At 42.8% G+C, this 17,328-nt stretch overlaps 1 protein-coding gene across 1 annotated transcript in view; it reads right to left on the minus strand.

Annotated features, from left to right (window-relative positions):
- Positions 1-11,931, minus strand: part of LOC109912557 (sodium- and chloride-dependent neutral and basic amino acid transporter B(0+)-like) — a 34,672-nt gene extending 22,741 nt beyond the window's left edge. Inside the window, exons 1-2 of the mRNA XM_048605405.1 lie at positions 11,860-11,931; positions 5,999-6,152 (exon numbers count right to left, since the gene is read on the minus strand). Coding sequence (XP_048461362.1) covers positions 5,999-6,152; positions 11,860-11,931 — 226 coding nt within the window. The remainder of the gene's footprint in view (positions 1-5,998; positions 6,153-11,859) is intronic.
- Between the last annotated feature and the right edge of the window lie 5,397 nt (positions 11,932-17,328).

A 17,328-nucleotide genomic window follows, 5' to 3' on the forward strand; every position in this document is an offset into this window, starting at 1 on the left:
CTGTCTGTGTGGAGTTTGCACATTCTCCCCGTGTCTGTGTGGGTTTCCTCTGGGCGCTCCGGTTTCCTCACACAGTCCAAAGATGTGCAGGTTAAGTTGGATTGGCCATGTTAAATTACCCCATAGTGTCCAGGATGTGTAGGCCTGGCGGATTAGCCATGGGGAATGTACGGTTACAGGAAGAAGGTAGGGAGGGCGGATCTGTTGTGGGATGCTTTTCAGACAGTCAGGATGGGCCGAATAGCCTGCTTCCACACTGTAGGGATTCTATTAAATAAGAAGGCACTTTTGGAGCCCTGAAGTGCAGTGGGAACATCCCTAACTCTGGACCAGAATCTGCAGGTTCAAGTCCCAGGTTCCTTTCTGGAGCCAACGTGCAATGAGATAGGATTAAACAATCAGCACATCGCAAGGGATTGTAACATGATCATAAAATGATTATATTTAGCATGCATTTTTTAAACTAAGTAGTATGGAACTAAGACTGATGTGGCAAACCCAACTAGAGCTCATTGAAAGGGCATGAAGGCAAAGTTAGCTAAAATTAACTGAGAAATAAGGTTGAAAGTTAGGATAGTAGAGATACATTGGCAGACATTTCAGGATTTACTTGATAACTCTTCGCAAAGATTTAGCCTGATGAGAAAAGTTGACTAAATAAGTAAGTCAAGAAGAGTGTTAAATTGAAAGAATTGTTCAACAATTCCCTAAAGATTAGTAGCAGGTCAGATGAATGGACAGATTTTAGGAACCGGTGAAGACTGACCGAAAATAAGTGAACATAAAGAAAGTAGAGTATGAGAGAAAACTAGCTAGAAATATAAAACCAGATATTAAAAGTTTCTACAAGTATTTATAAAGGAAAAGAGTATCTAAAGCAAAGGTTGGACCTCTGGAGGGGGTGTTTGGGGAATCAATAATGTTAGACAAGGAAGTGGAAGCATTGAATAGCTTTTTAGGGTTTGTCTTCACTGTAAAAGCCCATGAAAATCTCCAAAAAATATTTGAAAATTAGGGGAAAAATAAAACAGATGCTATCACGATGAAAACACGTTGGGAAAACTATTAGACCTGAAGGAGAATGCATCAGAGGACTTGCGCAGTGAGGCAGCATGGGTAGAACTCAAGAATAGGAAAGGTGAAATCACAATGCTGGGGGTATAGTACAGGCCTCCCAACAGCCCGCGAGAAATAGAGGTGAGAATATGTAGGTATACTTTGGAAAGATGTAAAAACAGCAGGGTTGTTGTGTTGGATGATTTTAACTTCCCCTATATTGACTGGCACACACTTCGTGCGAGGGGCTTGAATGGGGAAGAATTTGTAAGGACCATTCAGAAGGGTTTCTTGACACAGTATGTAAACAGTCCAAACAGGAAAGGGGTTATACTTGACCTGGTTTTGGGAAATGAGCCTGACCAGGTGAGTGAAGTTTCAGTGGAGGAGCATTTCGAGAGTAGTGACCATGATACCGTGAGTTTTAAGCTACTAATGTATAGGGATAACAGCAGTCCTTGGGTGAAGGTGCACTACAACGATATTAGGCAGGAACTGGAGAATTATCATTGGGGCCAGCGCAATGGGGATAAATCCATGTCAGACATGTGGGACTATTTCAAACGGCAGTTGATAAGAGTTCAGGAAAGGCGCATTCCTGCAAGAATGAAGGATAGATATGGCAAGTTATGTGAACTTTGGATAACCAGGATGTTATGACCTTGGTCAAAAAGAGAAAGGAAGCATATGTAAGGTCCACGAAGATGGGAACTGATGAAGCCCTTGAAGTATATACGAGGAAAGTAGGAAAGAACTTAAACAAGGAATTAGAAGGGCTAAAAGGGGTCATGAAAAGTTGTTAGCAAACAGGATTAAGGAGAATCCCAAGTCTTTTTGTACATATATAAAAAGCAAGAGCTTAACCAGGGAAAGGGTTGGCCCACTCAAGGACAAAAGAGGAAATCAATGTGTGGAGCCAGAGAGGTGGGTGGGAGCCTAAACGAATAACTTTGTGTCGGTACTCACCATAAAAGAAGGAATTGGTGGAGGAGGATCTCAGGGAGGGGAGCGCTGAATTTCTAAGCTGAGATGCTACTAAAAAGGAAGAGGTGTTGTTCATCTTAAAAAGTATTAAGGGTGCATAAGTCCCCATGCACTGATGGGATCTATCCCAGAATATTGAGGTAGGCAAGAGAACAAATTGCTGGAGTATTGACAGACATCTTTGTATCCTGTTTAGCCACAGGTGAGGTCCCAGAGGACTGGAGAATAACCAGTGTTGTCCCAGTGTTTAAGAAGGGTAGCAGGGATAATCCAGGAAATTACAGGCCTGTGAGTCTCAAATTGGTGGTAAGGAAATCATTGGAAAAGATTCTTAGGGACAAGATCTAAGCACATTTAGAAGCAAATAGACTTTTAATAATTCATAGCATGGTTTTGTGCAGAGAAGGTTGTGCCTCATAAACATAATTGAGTTTTTTGAGAAGGTGAAGGTGATAATTGAAGAGGGAAAAGTGATTGATGTTGTCTACATGGACTTCAGTAAAACCTTTGACAAGGTCCCTCATGGCAGACCAGTACAAAAGGTGAAGTCACATGGTATCAGGGTGAACTGGCAAGATGGATACAGAACTGGCTTAGTCATAGGAGACAGATGGTATGTGTGGAAGGATGCTTTTTGGAATGGAAGCTATGACTAGTGGTGTTCCAAAAGGATCAGTGCTGGGACCTCTGCTGTTCGTGGTCTACATAAACAATTTGGAGGAAAGTGTAGATGATCTAATTAGTAAGTGTGTAGACAATACAAAGATTGGTGGAGTTGCAGACAGTGAAGAGGATTGTCAGAGGATACCACAATGTATAGATCAGTTGGAGGCATGGGCAGAAAAATGGCCGACGGAGTTTAATCCCGACAAATGTGAGGTGATGCATTTTGGAAGATGAAGTACAGGTGGAAATTATACAGTGAATGGCAGAACCCTTAGGAGTATTGATATGCAGAGAGATCTGCGTGTGCAGGTCCACAGATCACTGAAGGTGGCAGTGCAGGTAGATGAGGTAATAAAATAAGGCTTATGGCATGCTAGCCTTCATTGGAAGGGGCATTGAGTGTAATGATAGGCAAGTTATGCTGCAGCTTTATAGAACTTTAGTTAGGCCGCACTTGGAATATTGTGAACAGTTCTGGTCACCAAACTACCTAGAGGATGTGGATGCTTTGGACAGGGCACAGAAAAGATTTACCAGGATGTTGCCTGGTATGAGGGATTTTAGCTATGAAGAAAAGTTGGATAGACAGGGTTTGTTTTCACCGGAACACAGGAGGTTGAGTGTCGACCTGTTTATAAGGTTTATAAGGTTGTGAATGGCATGGATAGAGTGGAAAGTATGAAGCTTTTCTTCCCAGGGTGGAGGGGTCAATTATGAGGGGACACAGATTCAAGTTTTGTGGGGGGTGTTTAAAAAGAGATGTGTGAGGCAAGTTTTTCACACAAAGGGTGGTGAGTGCCTGGAACGCGCTGCCAGAGGAGGTGGTGGAAGCAGGCACAATAGCAGCGTTCAAGAAATACCTGGACAAATACATGAATAGGAGGGGAATAGAGAGATATGGATCCTGTAAGTGAAGACAGTTTTAGCATGGAAGGGCAAAATGTGTCAGCACCAGGTAGCATCATAGGAGCAGGAAAGTTGACGTTGCGGATCGGGACCCTTCTTCATTTTCCGACCCGAAACGTCAGCTTTCCTGGTCCTCTGATGCTGCCTGGTCTGCTGTGTTCCTCCAGCTCCACACTGTGTTATCTCTGACTCCAGCATCGGCAGTTCTTACTATCTCACAGGTAGACAGGTTGGGGAAGAAGGCGTTCAGCACACTTGCCTTCATTGTTCAGACCATTGAGTACAGAAGTTCAGACATCATGTTGCAGCTTACAGGCCATTGGTGAGGATACTTTTGGAGTACTGTGTTCAGTTCTGGTCCTATAGCCCTGCTATAGGAAGAATGTTATTAAATTGGAAAGGGTGCAGAAAATATTTACAAGGATGTTACCAATCATGAAAGGCATGGATAAGATGAGTAGCAAAGGTCTTTTCCCTAGGGTAGGGGTGTTCAATACTAGAGGGCATAGGTTTCAGATGAGAGGGGGAAGAGACCGGAGGAACAACTTTTTCACACAGAGGGTGGTGCATATATGGCATGAACGTCCAGAGGAAGTGGTAGCAGCTGGTAGTGTTTTAACATTTAAAAGATGATTGGACAGGTAGATAAATAGAAAAGGTTTAGAGGGATCTGAGCCAAATGCAGGCAAATAGGATTAGTTTAGTTTGGGAAATCTAGTTGGCCTGGAAGAGTTGGACCAAACAGCCTGTTTCTGTGTTATACGACTCTATAAATCTGTTAAAGTTCTGGAAATTTAATGTCACCTAATGATTACTGTATTACCACTGTTGATCATCATATGTACACATAGTTCACAAATGGCCTTTAACGAAGGAAATCAGCCATCCTTACCTAGGGGTCTGGCCTACATGTGACTCTAGACTGATAGCAATGTGGTTGAGCCTTAACTTCCTTCTGCTCAATACAGGACAGGTAATAAATGGTGACTTAGCCAGTGAACGAATAACATAAATCCCGGGGATCTGATAACCTTTATTCTAGAGCCTTTCCAAACTGCAGAGTTAGCCAAGACGTGGGTTGCAATGCCCCAAAATTTCTTACATTTTGGAAGGATCTCTGAAGTTAGCATATAACATCTGCGACTTAGATCGGAAGGATGCAGAAAGCAGGACATTTTGAGCCTAACATTTCTCATAAATTCTTGGAATCCATTAATAAGGTACTTACACACACAGAGTCAATATGGCTTTGTGACAGCGAAATCATTTTAGTATCTTACATGCACTCATTGAGAAAGTAACAGGCAAAGTGGATAAACAAGAACCTGTAGATATGGTGCATTTGGAATTCCAAAAAGATCTTTGACAGGGTGCCACATAAAAGGCTGCCATGCAAAATAGGAACTCATAATGGAAGTGTTAATGTATTAAGATGTATATAGAGCTGGTTAGCTGAGCAGAAATTGGGATAAATGAGTATATTTGAGTTGGCAAACTGTAACTAGTGGGACTGTCACAGGGATCAGTGCTGAAGACACAAATAATTACAATCTATACCAAAAATTTGGATGAGGGGACCAAAAATTTAAATTGCTAAATTTGCTGGAGACATAAGATCAGAAAACAAATTGTCAAGAGGATGACAAGTGTTAATGAAAGGATACAGATAGATTAACTGAGTGGGCAAAAATTTGGCAGATGGAGTATAAGGTGGGAAAATGTCAGCTTGTCTACTTTGACAGGAAGAGTAGAAAAGTGACATCCTATTTATATGCAAAGGTAAAGGCACCATAGTCTTACCAGATCAAAGGGCTGCACTTTTATTAGTGTTTAACCTACGGGTCACCATGACTCAGGTAAAGCAGGAGGTTGAGCAGGTGAGTCCTTCACAGTAACCTCAGTGGGTGTGGGATTGCACCCACACTGTTGGCATCATTCTGCATCACGAAGCAGCCATTCAGCCAACTGAGCTAACCAGTACTGACCAGCTCCCAAAATTCAAATCCAATCAAGATATATTAATGAGATAGTAGGAACTGCTAATGAATTGAATTCATTAAATCTGACAACCTACAAACTGGAGCAAAAATGGCAATGACAGTGTTATTAAAACCTCAACTGCTTCACAAACATCATCAGCTAAACAGGCCAATGCACCCGTGTGCAGCCTAGTCTACATATGCATCAAGTCTTGCACCACGTAATTAACTCTTCTTTTCCTCACGAAAGCCCCATGCTGTTACATTGCCCACTTTTCAAGGTAAACACTTTATAACTAGACATCATTTGTCACTTGTGTTAGAAATTTCAAGTTTGCATTGTTTGTCAACATTCTTGTTAATTCAATGCTTTCTACAGTGCTATATTTTGGATTTCTCTACAGTACCTCCTCCATTTTTGTAAGCCAGGTAAGGGAATCTCCAGACATTGCTCAGACCCACAGCACAGCCAATGACTGAGAGAAAATAGTCAGCCTTGGAGGACCAGTTACCTCGTTCCATGTTCTCATCACCTTCACCCACATGTTTATTTGGGACAGCCTGGGGGAGGGGTGAAAGAGATAAAAGGAAGACACGGCTGATTCAGAAATTAGACTTCCTTGACAAAAATTGAAGCTATAGGTATTATTTACTTCTACTAACAGAAATACTGCAAGGAGATTTATCCTGCCGAGGTGAGTGCATTTCTGAGCAAATTAGAACAGCTCAAACCACTTATGTCTCACAAAATGAGCAGAATCCATTGAGAAACATACTCTTAAAGACACAAGAGCACCCTGTGGGACAAAAATGTTTGCCCACAGATAGAGTCGTAGAGTCATACAGTAAGGAAACAGATCCTTCAGTCCAACTTATCAGTTCTCAACTGAACTCGGTCCCATTTGCCAGCATTTGACCCATATCCCTCTAAACCTTTCCTATTCATGGTAACTGTCCAAATGCCTTTTACATGTTGTAATTGTACCAGCTCCCACCACTTCCTCTGGCAGCTCCTTACATACATGCAATACCCTCTGTGTGAAAAAGTTGCACCTCAGGTCGCTTTTGAATCTTTCTCCTCTCACCTCAAACTTATGCCCTCTAGTTTTGGACTCACCTACCCTGGGGAGAAAGACCTTAGCTATTCACCTTATCTATACCCCCATGATCTTATAACCCAATATGGGGTCACACCTCCGCCTCCTACATTCCAGGCGAAAAATAGCCCCAGCCTATCCAGCCTTGCCTTATAACTCAAACGCTCCAGTCACATTAACATCCTTGTAAATCTTTTTTGCACCCTTTCCTGTTTAACAGCATTCTTCCTATAGCAGAGTGTCCAGAATTGTAAACAGTACTCCAAATATGCCCTTACCAATATCTTGTACAGCTGTAACATTACGTCCCAACTCCTGTAATCAATGCTCTGACTGATGAAGGCAAGCATGCTAAATGCTTTCTTCACCACCATGTCCATCTGTGACGCCACTTTCAAGGAGCTATGTACCTACAGCCCGAGGTCACTCTGTTGACAGCACTTCCCAAGGCCCAACTATTAACTGTGTAAGTCCTGCCCTGGTTTCTGTTACCAAAATGCAACACCTCAGGTTTATCTAAATTGAACTCCATCTGCCATTCCTTGGCCCATTGGCCCAGTTGATTAAGATCCCATTGTACTCTTAGATAACATTCTTCACTGTCCACTATACCGCTAATTTTGGTGTCATCCGCAAACTTACTAACTGTGCCTTCTGTATTCTCTTCCAAATCACTTATATAAAAAACAAACAACATTAGACCCAGTGTCGATCCTTGCCGCACACTGCTGGTCACAGGCCTCCAGTCTGAACAACAACCCTCTACCACCATCCTCTATCTCTTACCATCAAGCAAATTTTTTTTATCCAATTGGCTAGCTCTCCTTGAATCCCATGTGATCTAACCTTACTAAACAGTCTACCATGTGAAAACTTGTCAAAGGTCTTGCAAAAGTCCACGTAGACAACGTCTACAGCTCTGCCTTCATCTATCTTCTTGGTCACCCCTTCAAAAAAACTTAAATTTGTGAGACATGATTTCCCACACAAAATGCCATGCTGACTATCCCTAATCAGTTCTTGTCTTTCCAAATGCATGTAAATCCTGTCCCTCAGAATCCCCTCCAACAACTTACCCATCACTGTCGTCAGGTTTACCAGTCTGTAGTTCCCAGGTTTCTCCTTACAAACTTTCTTAAGCAATGGCACAACATTAGCCACTCTCCAGTCTTCTGACACCTCACCCATAGCTATCGATGATACAAATATCTCTGCTAGGGGCCCTGCAATTTCTCCCCTATCTTCCTACAATGTCCTGGGATACATTTGAATAGGTTTTTGGAATTTATCTATCTTTATGCCTCCAGCACCTCCTCTTCAGTAATGTGGACTCTTTTCAAGACATCACTATTTATTTCCCTGAATTCCCTAGCCTCCATGTCCTTCTCCACTATAAATACTCACGTGAAATATTCATTTAGGATCTCACCTATCTCCTATGGTTTCACACATAGACCGCCTTGTTGATCTTTAAGGGGCCTTATTCTCTCCCTAGTTACTTTTTTGCCCTTAATATACTTGTAGAATCTCTTTGTATTCTCCTTTACCCTATCTGCCAAAGCTATGCCCCCTTTTGCCCTCCTGATTTTCTTCTTAAGTGTACTTCTACATTCCTTATATTCCTTAAGGATTCACCTAATCCCAGCTGTCTATACCTGACATATGGCTCTCCCTTTTTCTTGACCAGAGTCTCAATTTGTCTCGTCATCCAGTGTTCCTACTCCTGCCAGCCTTGCCCTTTACATAAATAGGAACATGCTAGCCCCGAACTCTTGTTATCTCCCTTTTGTAAGTCTCCCACTTCCCAGATGTACCTTTACCTGTGAACAGCCTCCTCCAATCAACTTTTGAAAGTTCTCTCTAATACCATTGAAATTGGCCCTACCCCAATTTAGAACTTTAACTTGTGGAGCCCTGTCCTTTTGCAGAGCCATAAAGATATACAGCATGGAAACATACCCTTTGGTCCAACTAGTCCATGCTGAAAAGATATTTGATATTAAATCTAGACCCATTTGCCAGCATTTGGCCCATGTCCCTCTGAATCCTTCCTATTCATATACCCATCCAGATGCCTTTTAAATGGTGTAATTGTACCAACCTCCACCACCTCCTCTGGCAACTCATTCCATACACACACCACCTTCTGCATGAAAACATTGCCCCTTGGTCCCTTTTAAGTCTTTCCTCTCTCACTCTAAACCTTTGGTTTTGGACACACCTACCTGAGGAAAAGACCTTGACTATTCACCCTATGCTTGCCTCTCATGATTTTATAAACTTCCATATGGTCGCCCCTCAGCCTCCAATCCTCCAGGGAAAATAGCCCCAGCTAATTCAGCCTCTCCCTATAGCTCAAGGCCTCCAATTCTGGCAACATCCTTGTAAATCTTTTCTGAACACTTCCAAGTTTCACAGCATCTTTCCTGTAGCAGGGAGACCAGAATTAAATGCAGTATTTCCATAACAATTTTAAAACTGTTGAATTATGATCACTGGCCTGAAAGTGCTCCTGCGCTGACACTTCAGTCACTTGGCCTGCCTTATTTCCCAAGAGGAGATCAAGATTTCCCCCCTTCTCTAGTTCAGCCATCTCTATATTGATTGAGAAAGTTTTTCTCAACACGCTTAAATTCCTCCCCATTGTAAGCCCTTAACGTTATGGCAGTCTCAGTCTATGTTTGTAAAGTTAAAATCCATTACTATTACAACCCTATTATCCATACAGCTCCCTACATATTTGGTCCTCCATTTCCTGCTGACTATTGGGAGGCCTATAGTACAATCTGACCAAAGTGATCACCCCCTTATTTGTCAGTTCCACCGACATCCACCCACTGGACAATCCCCCCAGTACTCTAAGCACTGCCATGATGTTTTCCCTAATCAAAAATGACACTCCTCCTCCTCCCTTTCTATCCTTCCTGTAATAGCCATACCCCAGAATATTGAACTTTCAGTTCTATCCCAGATTGATAATTGCATGTGAACTACTACTTATATGTGGTATCCAATAAAGGTTGCTTTCCCTTTTCGAAGAACCTAGGACCAGAGGGCATGATCTTAGGATAATGGGTCACCCACCCATGGGACAGTGATGAGGAGAAATTTATTCTCTCAGAGGGTAGAGAATCTGTGGAATTCTTCACCGCAGAAAGATGTTGAGGGAATCAATGGTTATGGGGAAAAGGTAGAGAAGTAGAGTTGAGGATTATGAAATCAATCATGATCTAAATAAGTGGCAGAGCAGACTCAATGGGCTGAATGGCCTACTTCTGCTCCTACATCTTATTCTGATTTCATCTCTGCATATAGATCTCTCCATCACAGAAAGTATAACTTCTGCCTATTTACCTCTTCACTCCACACCATCCAAGGCTCCAGTCACACCTTTCAGGTGAAGCAGTGATTTACAAGCAGTTCCCTCACTCCAGTCTACTGTACTCGCTGCTCACAATTTGATCTCCTGTATGGTGGATAAATGAAACAGATTGGGTGACTGCTTTGCTGAACACTTTCATTCTGTCCTGGAAACTACCATCATCAGAATAGATGATGTGCAACAAAGCAAGAGTTTTGTAAGAATCTCGTTATTTCACAGCGAATGGAATTCACAGCCTGAAAATGTGGTGGCAGCAGGTTTAATTGAGGCATTCGAGAGGATGTTAGACTATTTTTTGATTAGGAATGGCATCCAGGGATATGGGGGAAAGGCAGGATGTTAGCACAAGGTGATGGAATCAATGCAGATACAATGGGCCCAATTCGCCTTCTGCTGCACTGTGACAATTTTATGATTCTGTGAACAAATCATCTTCTCTGTTTCTTTCTGCTGTTCTGTGCTCTTTTCTCCTAAAAGGAGAGATCACAATTGTGAAAAAGGGATTGTTGTGCACAATGGAATAACAGCATGGAGGCCAACTGTGAGGGATAGGTTTGACATTGCAATAACTGTCACTGGTGACTGATACAATCCCCAGACTATTAATCCAGAAACCTAAACCAGGTTCAAATCCTACCATGGCATTTGGTGGAATTTGAATTCAATAAAGAATTGGGAAGTAAGAGTCTAATGATGACCTTGAATCCATTGCCGATTTTTGGAAAATCCCATCTCGTTCACTAATGCCCTTTAGGGAAGGAAATCTGTCATCCTTACCTGCTCTGGACTCCAACCACAATGATGTGGTTGACTCTTGACTGCCTTCTGAGCAATTAGGGACAGGCAATAGTGTCACAGAGTCATACAGCATGGAAACACTTCCTACGGTCAAACCAGTCCATGCTGACCATGTTCCCAAACTAATCCAGACCCACCTGCCTGCACTTGGTTCATATCCTTCCAAACATTTCCTGTTCATGAACTTATCCACTTGTCATTTTAAACGTTGCAATTGTACCTGCATTCAGCACTTTCTCTGGCAGTTCATTCCGCACGCGAACCACTCTCTGTGTAAAGAAGTTGCCCCTCATTTCCATTTTAAATCTTTCTCCGCTCACCTTAAAAATATGCCCTTAGTTTTGAACTCCCCCATCCTAGGGAAAAAGACCTTTGCCGTTCACCTTATCTATACCCCTTACGATTTTACGAACCTTTACAAGGTCACCTGTCAACCTCCTACACTCCAGTGAAAAATGCCCCAGCCTATCCAGTCTATTTTTATAACTTCTTATGCCATTGTATCCAGAGTCAGGTCGACACACTGCCGCCTTATAATCATGTCTGTGTATTCTGAAGCTACTTCCTTCCTCCTGAATACAAGGAATATGACCTCCTTACAGACCTTAAAGCCAACAGCATGCTGCCCCAGGGATACATTGAACAATGTTCCCTCCACATTGAGCTTCCATCCCTAGCGCACTCATGACACTTCAGCAATGTTTCAATTCCAACCTGAACAAATGGGTCACTATCAACAATGGAGTTAAAGCAGATGGCATCACACCCACCCATTTGAGCTGGTCTGCAAACCTGCAAGTCAAACGGAAATAGAATGGCTCAGTTAAAGATTCACTGACGACCATGCTGTAACAATTCTTGGGTTCCTCACAAGCTGTCAGCCGCCCCGACTGAACCCCACAGACAAAACACCACAAGCGGAATCCCAGAAGCATCAGCCCATATACAGATTTTCACATACGTTTACAGAGTTGTGTTGCTCAAATATCACAGTGTCCTCAAGAGGGTGCGTCTGATGGTCATTCGGAGAGAATTCAGATAAAGCCAATTCTTTCTTCGCCATTCTCTATCACATTTTAAGCGTTCATCCTGAGGAGCTTTTGTGTAAACCTTTTCCCCCTGTACTGCTCATGGCATTGGATGACAATTTCATCTCCTAACCAGGGTTGAGAGTAGTACAAGGTCCAATGACCCTGCAGTTAGTGGTCAGTTTGTTAAAAGGAAAGTCATTCTGTTTACACATGTCAGGATTAAACATAAGGTCCCAGAAGATTTCTGCTGTGGACCCAAACATTCTGACCAGCTAACAGTTGTAACAGTATCCAGTCAGTTTAAAAGTGACAGAGTTTTCTTTTTCTTGTTCATTATGAAGTGGACATCACTGGAAAGGCCAGAATTTATTGACCAACTCTAATTGCCTTGGAGAGAGATGATAGTGAACTGTGTTCTTGAGGCACTGCACTCCTTGGGGTACAGAAGCACACACAGTGCTGTAGCACAGGAGTCCCAGGATTTGACCCCATTGGCAGTGAGGAATGACGATATAGTTCCAAGTCTGGATGGTATGTGGCTTGAATGGGAATTTTCAGATGGCGGTGTTCCCATGCACCTGCTACCCTTTTTCTTCTAAATGATAGAGCTGGTTGGATTGAAAGTTGATGAGAAGTAGCCTTGGAGAGTTACTGCAAATTATCTTGTCTGGGGTACGCGCTGTTGTTACTGTGCATTGCTGATGAAGGCACCAAATGTTAAAGGTGATAGATGAGAGACCAATCAAGTGAGCTGTTTTGTCCTGGATGGTGTCAACCTTGGGTGTTTTCAAGGCTTCACTCACTCGCAAGTGGAGAGTTTTCCATATCACTTCTGACTTATGCCTGGTGGACAGGTAGGATGGAGAGATACTTGCAGTATAGTTGCTTGACTCTGACCAACTCTTGCAACCGTATTATTGATACAACTGGTTCAGTTCATTTTCTGGCCAAAGTAAGTTCCAAGAATTTGGAGAGCGGGTGAATTCAGTGAAGGTAATACAATTGGTCAAGGACAGTGGTTAGATTCTCTCTTGTTGGAGATGGTCACTGCCTAGCACTGGTGTGGCAGAAATGTTACTTTATCACTTATCAGCCTGAATGTGGGTCCCTCTGCATTGGAGGCAGTCTGTTGCGGTATTAGAGATGTGACAAACGGTGCTGAACATTGTGGAATCATCATTGAACATCCCAATCTCTGGCCTCAAGGTGGGGGGAAGGTCATTGATGAAGCAGCTGAAGGCGGTTGGTTTCAAGATCCAGAGATGTAATATATTGTTTGAACATTCAAATTGCCCAAAGACCACAAAGCAGGGATTCTTTATTCCACTGACATCAGGTCATTACAAAGTAAAAATAAAATTAAGGATAAATTGGGAACTATTTAATTATTTACATAAAAACAGCCTACATGTTGCATCAGGCTAAGATCAGCTCTGATGAAGAGTCATCTAGACTTGAAACGTAAGCTTCCTCTCCCTCTCCATGGATGCTGCCTGACCCATTAGAATTTCCAGCATGTTGTTTTCAATAAGGAAATCATTTGTCTGTCTGCTCCACCTTCCAATTAGCCTTCCCTCTACCAAAGACACTGTTATTTCCTGCAAGAGTCCATTCAACTGTCCCAGCTGCCCTCCCTCACCATTGCCACCTAATGGTGGAGGTCCCAATGAACTGCTCAGCTCCCTTGCTTAGCGCCCTTCAACACTATTGTCACATCAGCCTGCTGATGGTCCATCACAGCACACTTTCCACCTTTCTGTACCTAAAAGATACGCATGTATAGACAAAGAGCAGGAATTGGTCATTCAGCGCCTCGTGACTGATCCACCATTCATGGTTGATCTGACTTTAACCTCAAGTCTACATTCCCAGCTATCCAGATAACCTTTCATCCTTGCATAACAAGAATCTTTCTACCTCTGCTGTAAAAAAAATGTCAAGGGCTGTGCTTCCAAAAACCTTCATGGGAAGAGAGTTCCAAAGACTCTCTCCCAGGGAAAAAAAGCCTTGCCTAAACAGGACAATCCTTGATCATTAATCAGTGACATCTGGTTCTTCATTCTCTCATAAATTGAACTGTCTCTGTACGTATACCCTATCAAGTCCCCTCAGGATTATATGTATCCATCAAGTCACCTCTTATTCTTCGACACTCCAACAGACACTTGTCTAGCTTTACCAACCTTTCATCATAAGGCAATCCACCCAGTCGAGAAATTAGTTTCATTTATCTTTTCCGAACTGCTTTCAATGCATTTGCATCCTTTCTTTAATAAATAGCCCATACTGTTCTCAATTCTCCAGATGTGGTTTCATCCTCAGAATCTACTAACCCCACCTGCCTACTGACTTCCTACTCACTTACTGGCGACACCTCACCACTCCTCCTACCTTTAAATCATGACTAACACGTTTCAACCACCTCCATCATACTCCCTCCCTCTGTGTCATCACACAGGTAAGAGTTTTAAGACTGGCACAGGAGTGGTGGATACTAGACAGGAAATTGGCTCGGATGCAGAGTGATGACCCCCATCATGAAGGGCAGCATGGTAGCTCAGTGGTTAGCACTGCTGCCTCATAGTACCAGGGACCCAGGTTCAATTCCAACCCTGGGTGACTGTCTGTGTGGAATTTGCACATTCTCCCTGTGGCTGCATGTGTAGCTTCTGGGTGCTCTGGCTTCCTCCCACAGTGCAAAGATGTGCAGGTTAGGTGGATTGGCCATAATAAATTGCCCGTAGTGTCCAGGGATGTTCAGGCTAATTGGATTAGCTATGGGAAATGCAGGGTTACAGATATAGGGTAGGGAGGTGGGTCTGGGTGGGATGCTCTTTGGGGAGGGGGCGGTATGGACTTGATGGGCTGAATGGCCTGCTTAAAGACTGTAGGGATTCTATGCTTCTCCTTCTCAACCATTCCCCTCACTGAAAGCATGGTGACCCTAAGGTTAAACCACCACCAAAGAGCAGCCCAATGGTCTATAAGGACTATGGCCACTTTACCTTGGCTGTGTGTCTTCTCAACTCACATGAGGAAGATTTTTGAAGTTAGCTGGAGAAGAGAGCCTTCTTTACAAAGCTTCTCCATATGCAGTTGTCTTCATGCTAGGTTCGAGATTCTGCTTCATTCCCGCCCGCAACAGTTAGTCATGTGATTGTCATCGGGGCTACACCATCATTATACATGCTTCTCATGTTAATCCCATTGCTCTGCGCTGACATCTCGCAAGACCACCTTTCATTTTCATACCAAAGATTCAGCACCCATCTGTTACCAGCACTTCACTGGTTTACAACATGCAAATTGCTGTGTTATACCCATTTCATAAAAGTAAAATAATGAGATGCCTTCATTTATTGTTAAGCCTTTTCATTGATCTTTCTTGCTTTTGCGTAAGCGCTCACAAAAGACAACTGAGACATAAAAAGGCCTTCAGGATATTTAAACAGCAGTGAATGATTAATAGGAAGTTGCACATTGTTCGGTCTCTATTTAAGATTCTACTGATTTCTGGATTCTGCATTGTTCATGAGAGCTGCATTCATTCTCTGTTGAAAGAAAACAGCAAAGCTAAGTAGCTTGCATGTTTTTCTGGACCATACTTGTTATGCTGCTGTGTGTTTGCACAATTTATTCCCAATCCCTACACTGCACTCAACACTAACACTATTGATCAAAAACTTAACTGGGCCACTTATTTAGACACTGTAGTTACAACAGCAGTTTGGTACAATATTTTTTGAAAGGTTACAAAATATTTCATGAGTCTGCAGAGTCACATTATACAAGAGACCAAATCGTGTGAATTTGTATCATTTCATGGTTAGCATATTGAATAATTACAAGTAGCGCACTAAAAACTCAATACACAATATAATACGTTACACTACAAGTTACATGTAGGCCCAATGAGCACACACCTGACAGATGAAATTCAATGCAGGGAAATGTGAGATAATGCATTTTGGTAGAAAAAAAAACATGGAGTAACATAGAACATAGAACATAGAACATTACAGCGCAGTACAGGCCCTTCGGCCCTCAATGTTGCACCGACCTGTGAAACCAATCTGAAGCCCATCTAACCTAAACTATTCCATTATCATCCATATGTTTATCCAATGATCATTTAAATGCCCTTAAAGTGGGCGAGTCTACTATTTTTGCAGGCAGGGCATTCCACGCCCTTACTACTCTCTGAGTAAAGAATCTACTTCTGACATCTGTCCTATATCTATCACTCCTCAATTTAAGGCTATGTTCCCTCGTGCTAGCCATCACCATCCGAGGAAAAAGGCTCCCACTGTCCACCCTATCTAATCCTCTGATCATCTTGTATGTCTCTATCAAGTCACCTCTTAACCTTCTTCTCTCTAACGAAAACAGCCTCAAGACCCTCAGCCTTTCCTCATAAGACCTTCCCTCCATACCAGGCAACATCCTGGTAAATCTCCTCTGCACCCTTTCCAATGCTTCCGCACCCTTCCTATAATGCGGTGACCAGAACTGTACGCAATACTCCAAGTGCGGCCGCACCAGAGTTTTGTACAGCTGCAACATGACCTCATGGCTCCGAAACTCAATCCCTCTACCAATAAAACCTAACATACTGTACGCCTTCTTAACAACGCTATCAACCTGGGTGGCAACTTTCAGTGATCTATGCACACGGACACCGAGATCTTTCTGCTCATCCACACTACCAAGAATCTTACCATTAACCCAGTACTCTGTATTCCTGTTACTCCTTCCAAAGTGAATCACCTCACACTTTTCCGCATTAAACTCCATTTGCCACCTCTCAGCCCAGCTCTGCAGCTTATCTATGTCCCTCTGTAACCTGCAACATCCTTCCGCACTATCCACAACTCCACCAACTTTGGTGTCATCCGCAAATTTACTAACCCATCCTTCTACGCCCTCATCCAGGTCATTTAGAAAAATGACAAACAGCAGTGGCCCCAAAACAGATCCTTGAGGTACACCACTAGTAACTGAACTCCAGGATGAACATTTCCCATCAACCACCACCCTCTGTCTTCTTACAGCTAGCCAATTTCTGATCCAAACCGCTAAATCACCCTCAATCCCATGCCTCCGTATTTTCTGCAATAGCCTACCATGGGGAACCTTATCAAACGCTTTACTGAAATCCATATACAACACATCAACCGCTTTACCCTCATCCACCTGTTTGGTCACCTTCTCAAAGAACTCAATAAGGTTTGTGAGGCACGACCTACCCTTCACAAAACCGTGTTGACTATCCCTAATCAAATTATTCCTTTCTAGATGATTATAAATCCTATCTCTTATAATCCTTTCCAACATTTTACCCACAACCGAAGTAAGGCTCACTGGTCTATAATTACCAGGGTTGTCTCTACTCCCCTTCTTGAACAACGGGACAACATTTGCTAGTCTCC

This window comes from Rhincodon typus, chromosome 14 (assembly GCF_021869965.1).
Source record: "Rhincodon typus isolate 14 chromosome 14, sRhiTyp1.1, whole genome shotgun sequence".
In the NCBI taxonomy this organism is placed as follows: domain Eukaryota; kingdom Metazoa; phylum Chordata; class Chondrichthyes; order Orectolobiformes; family Rhincodontidae; genus Rhincodon; species Rhincodon typus.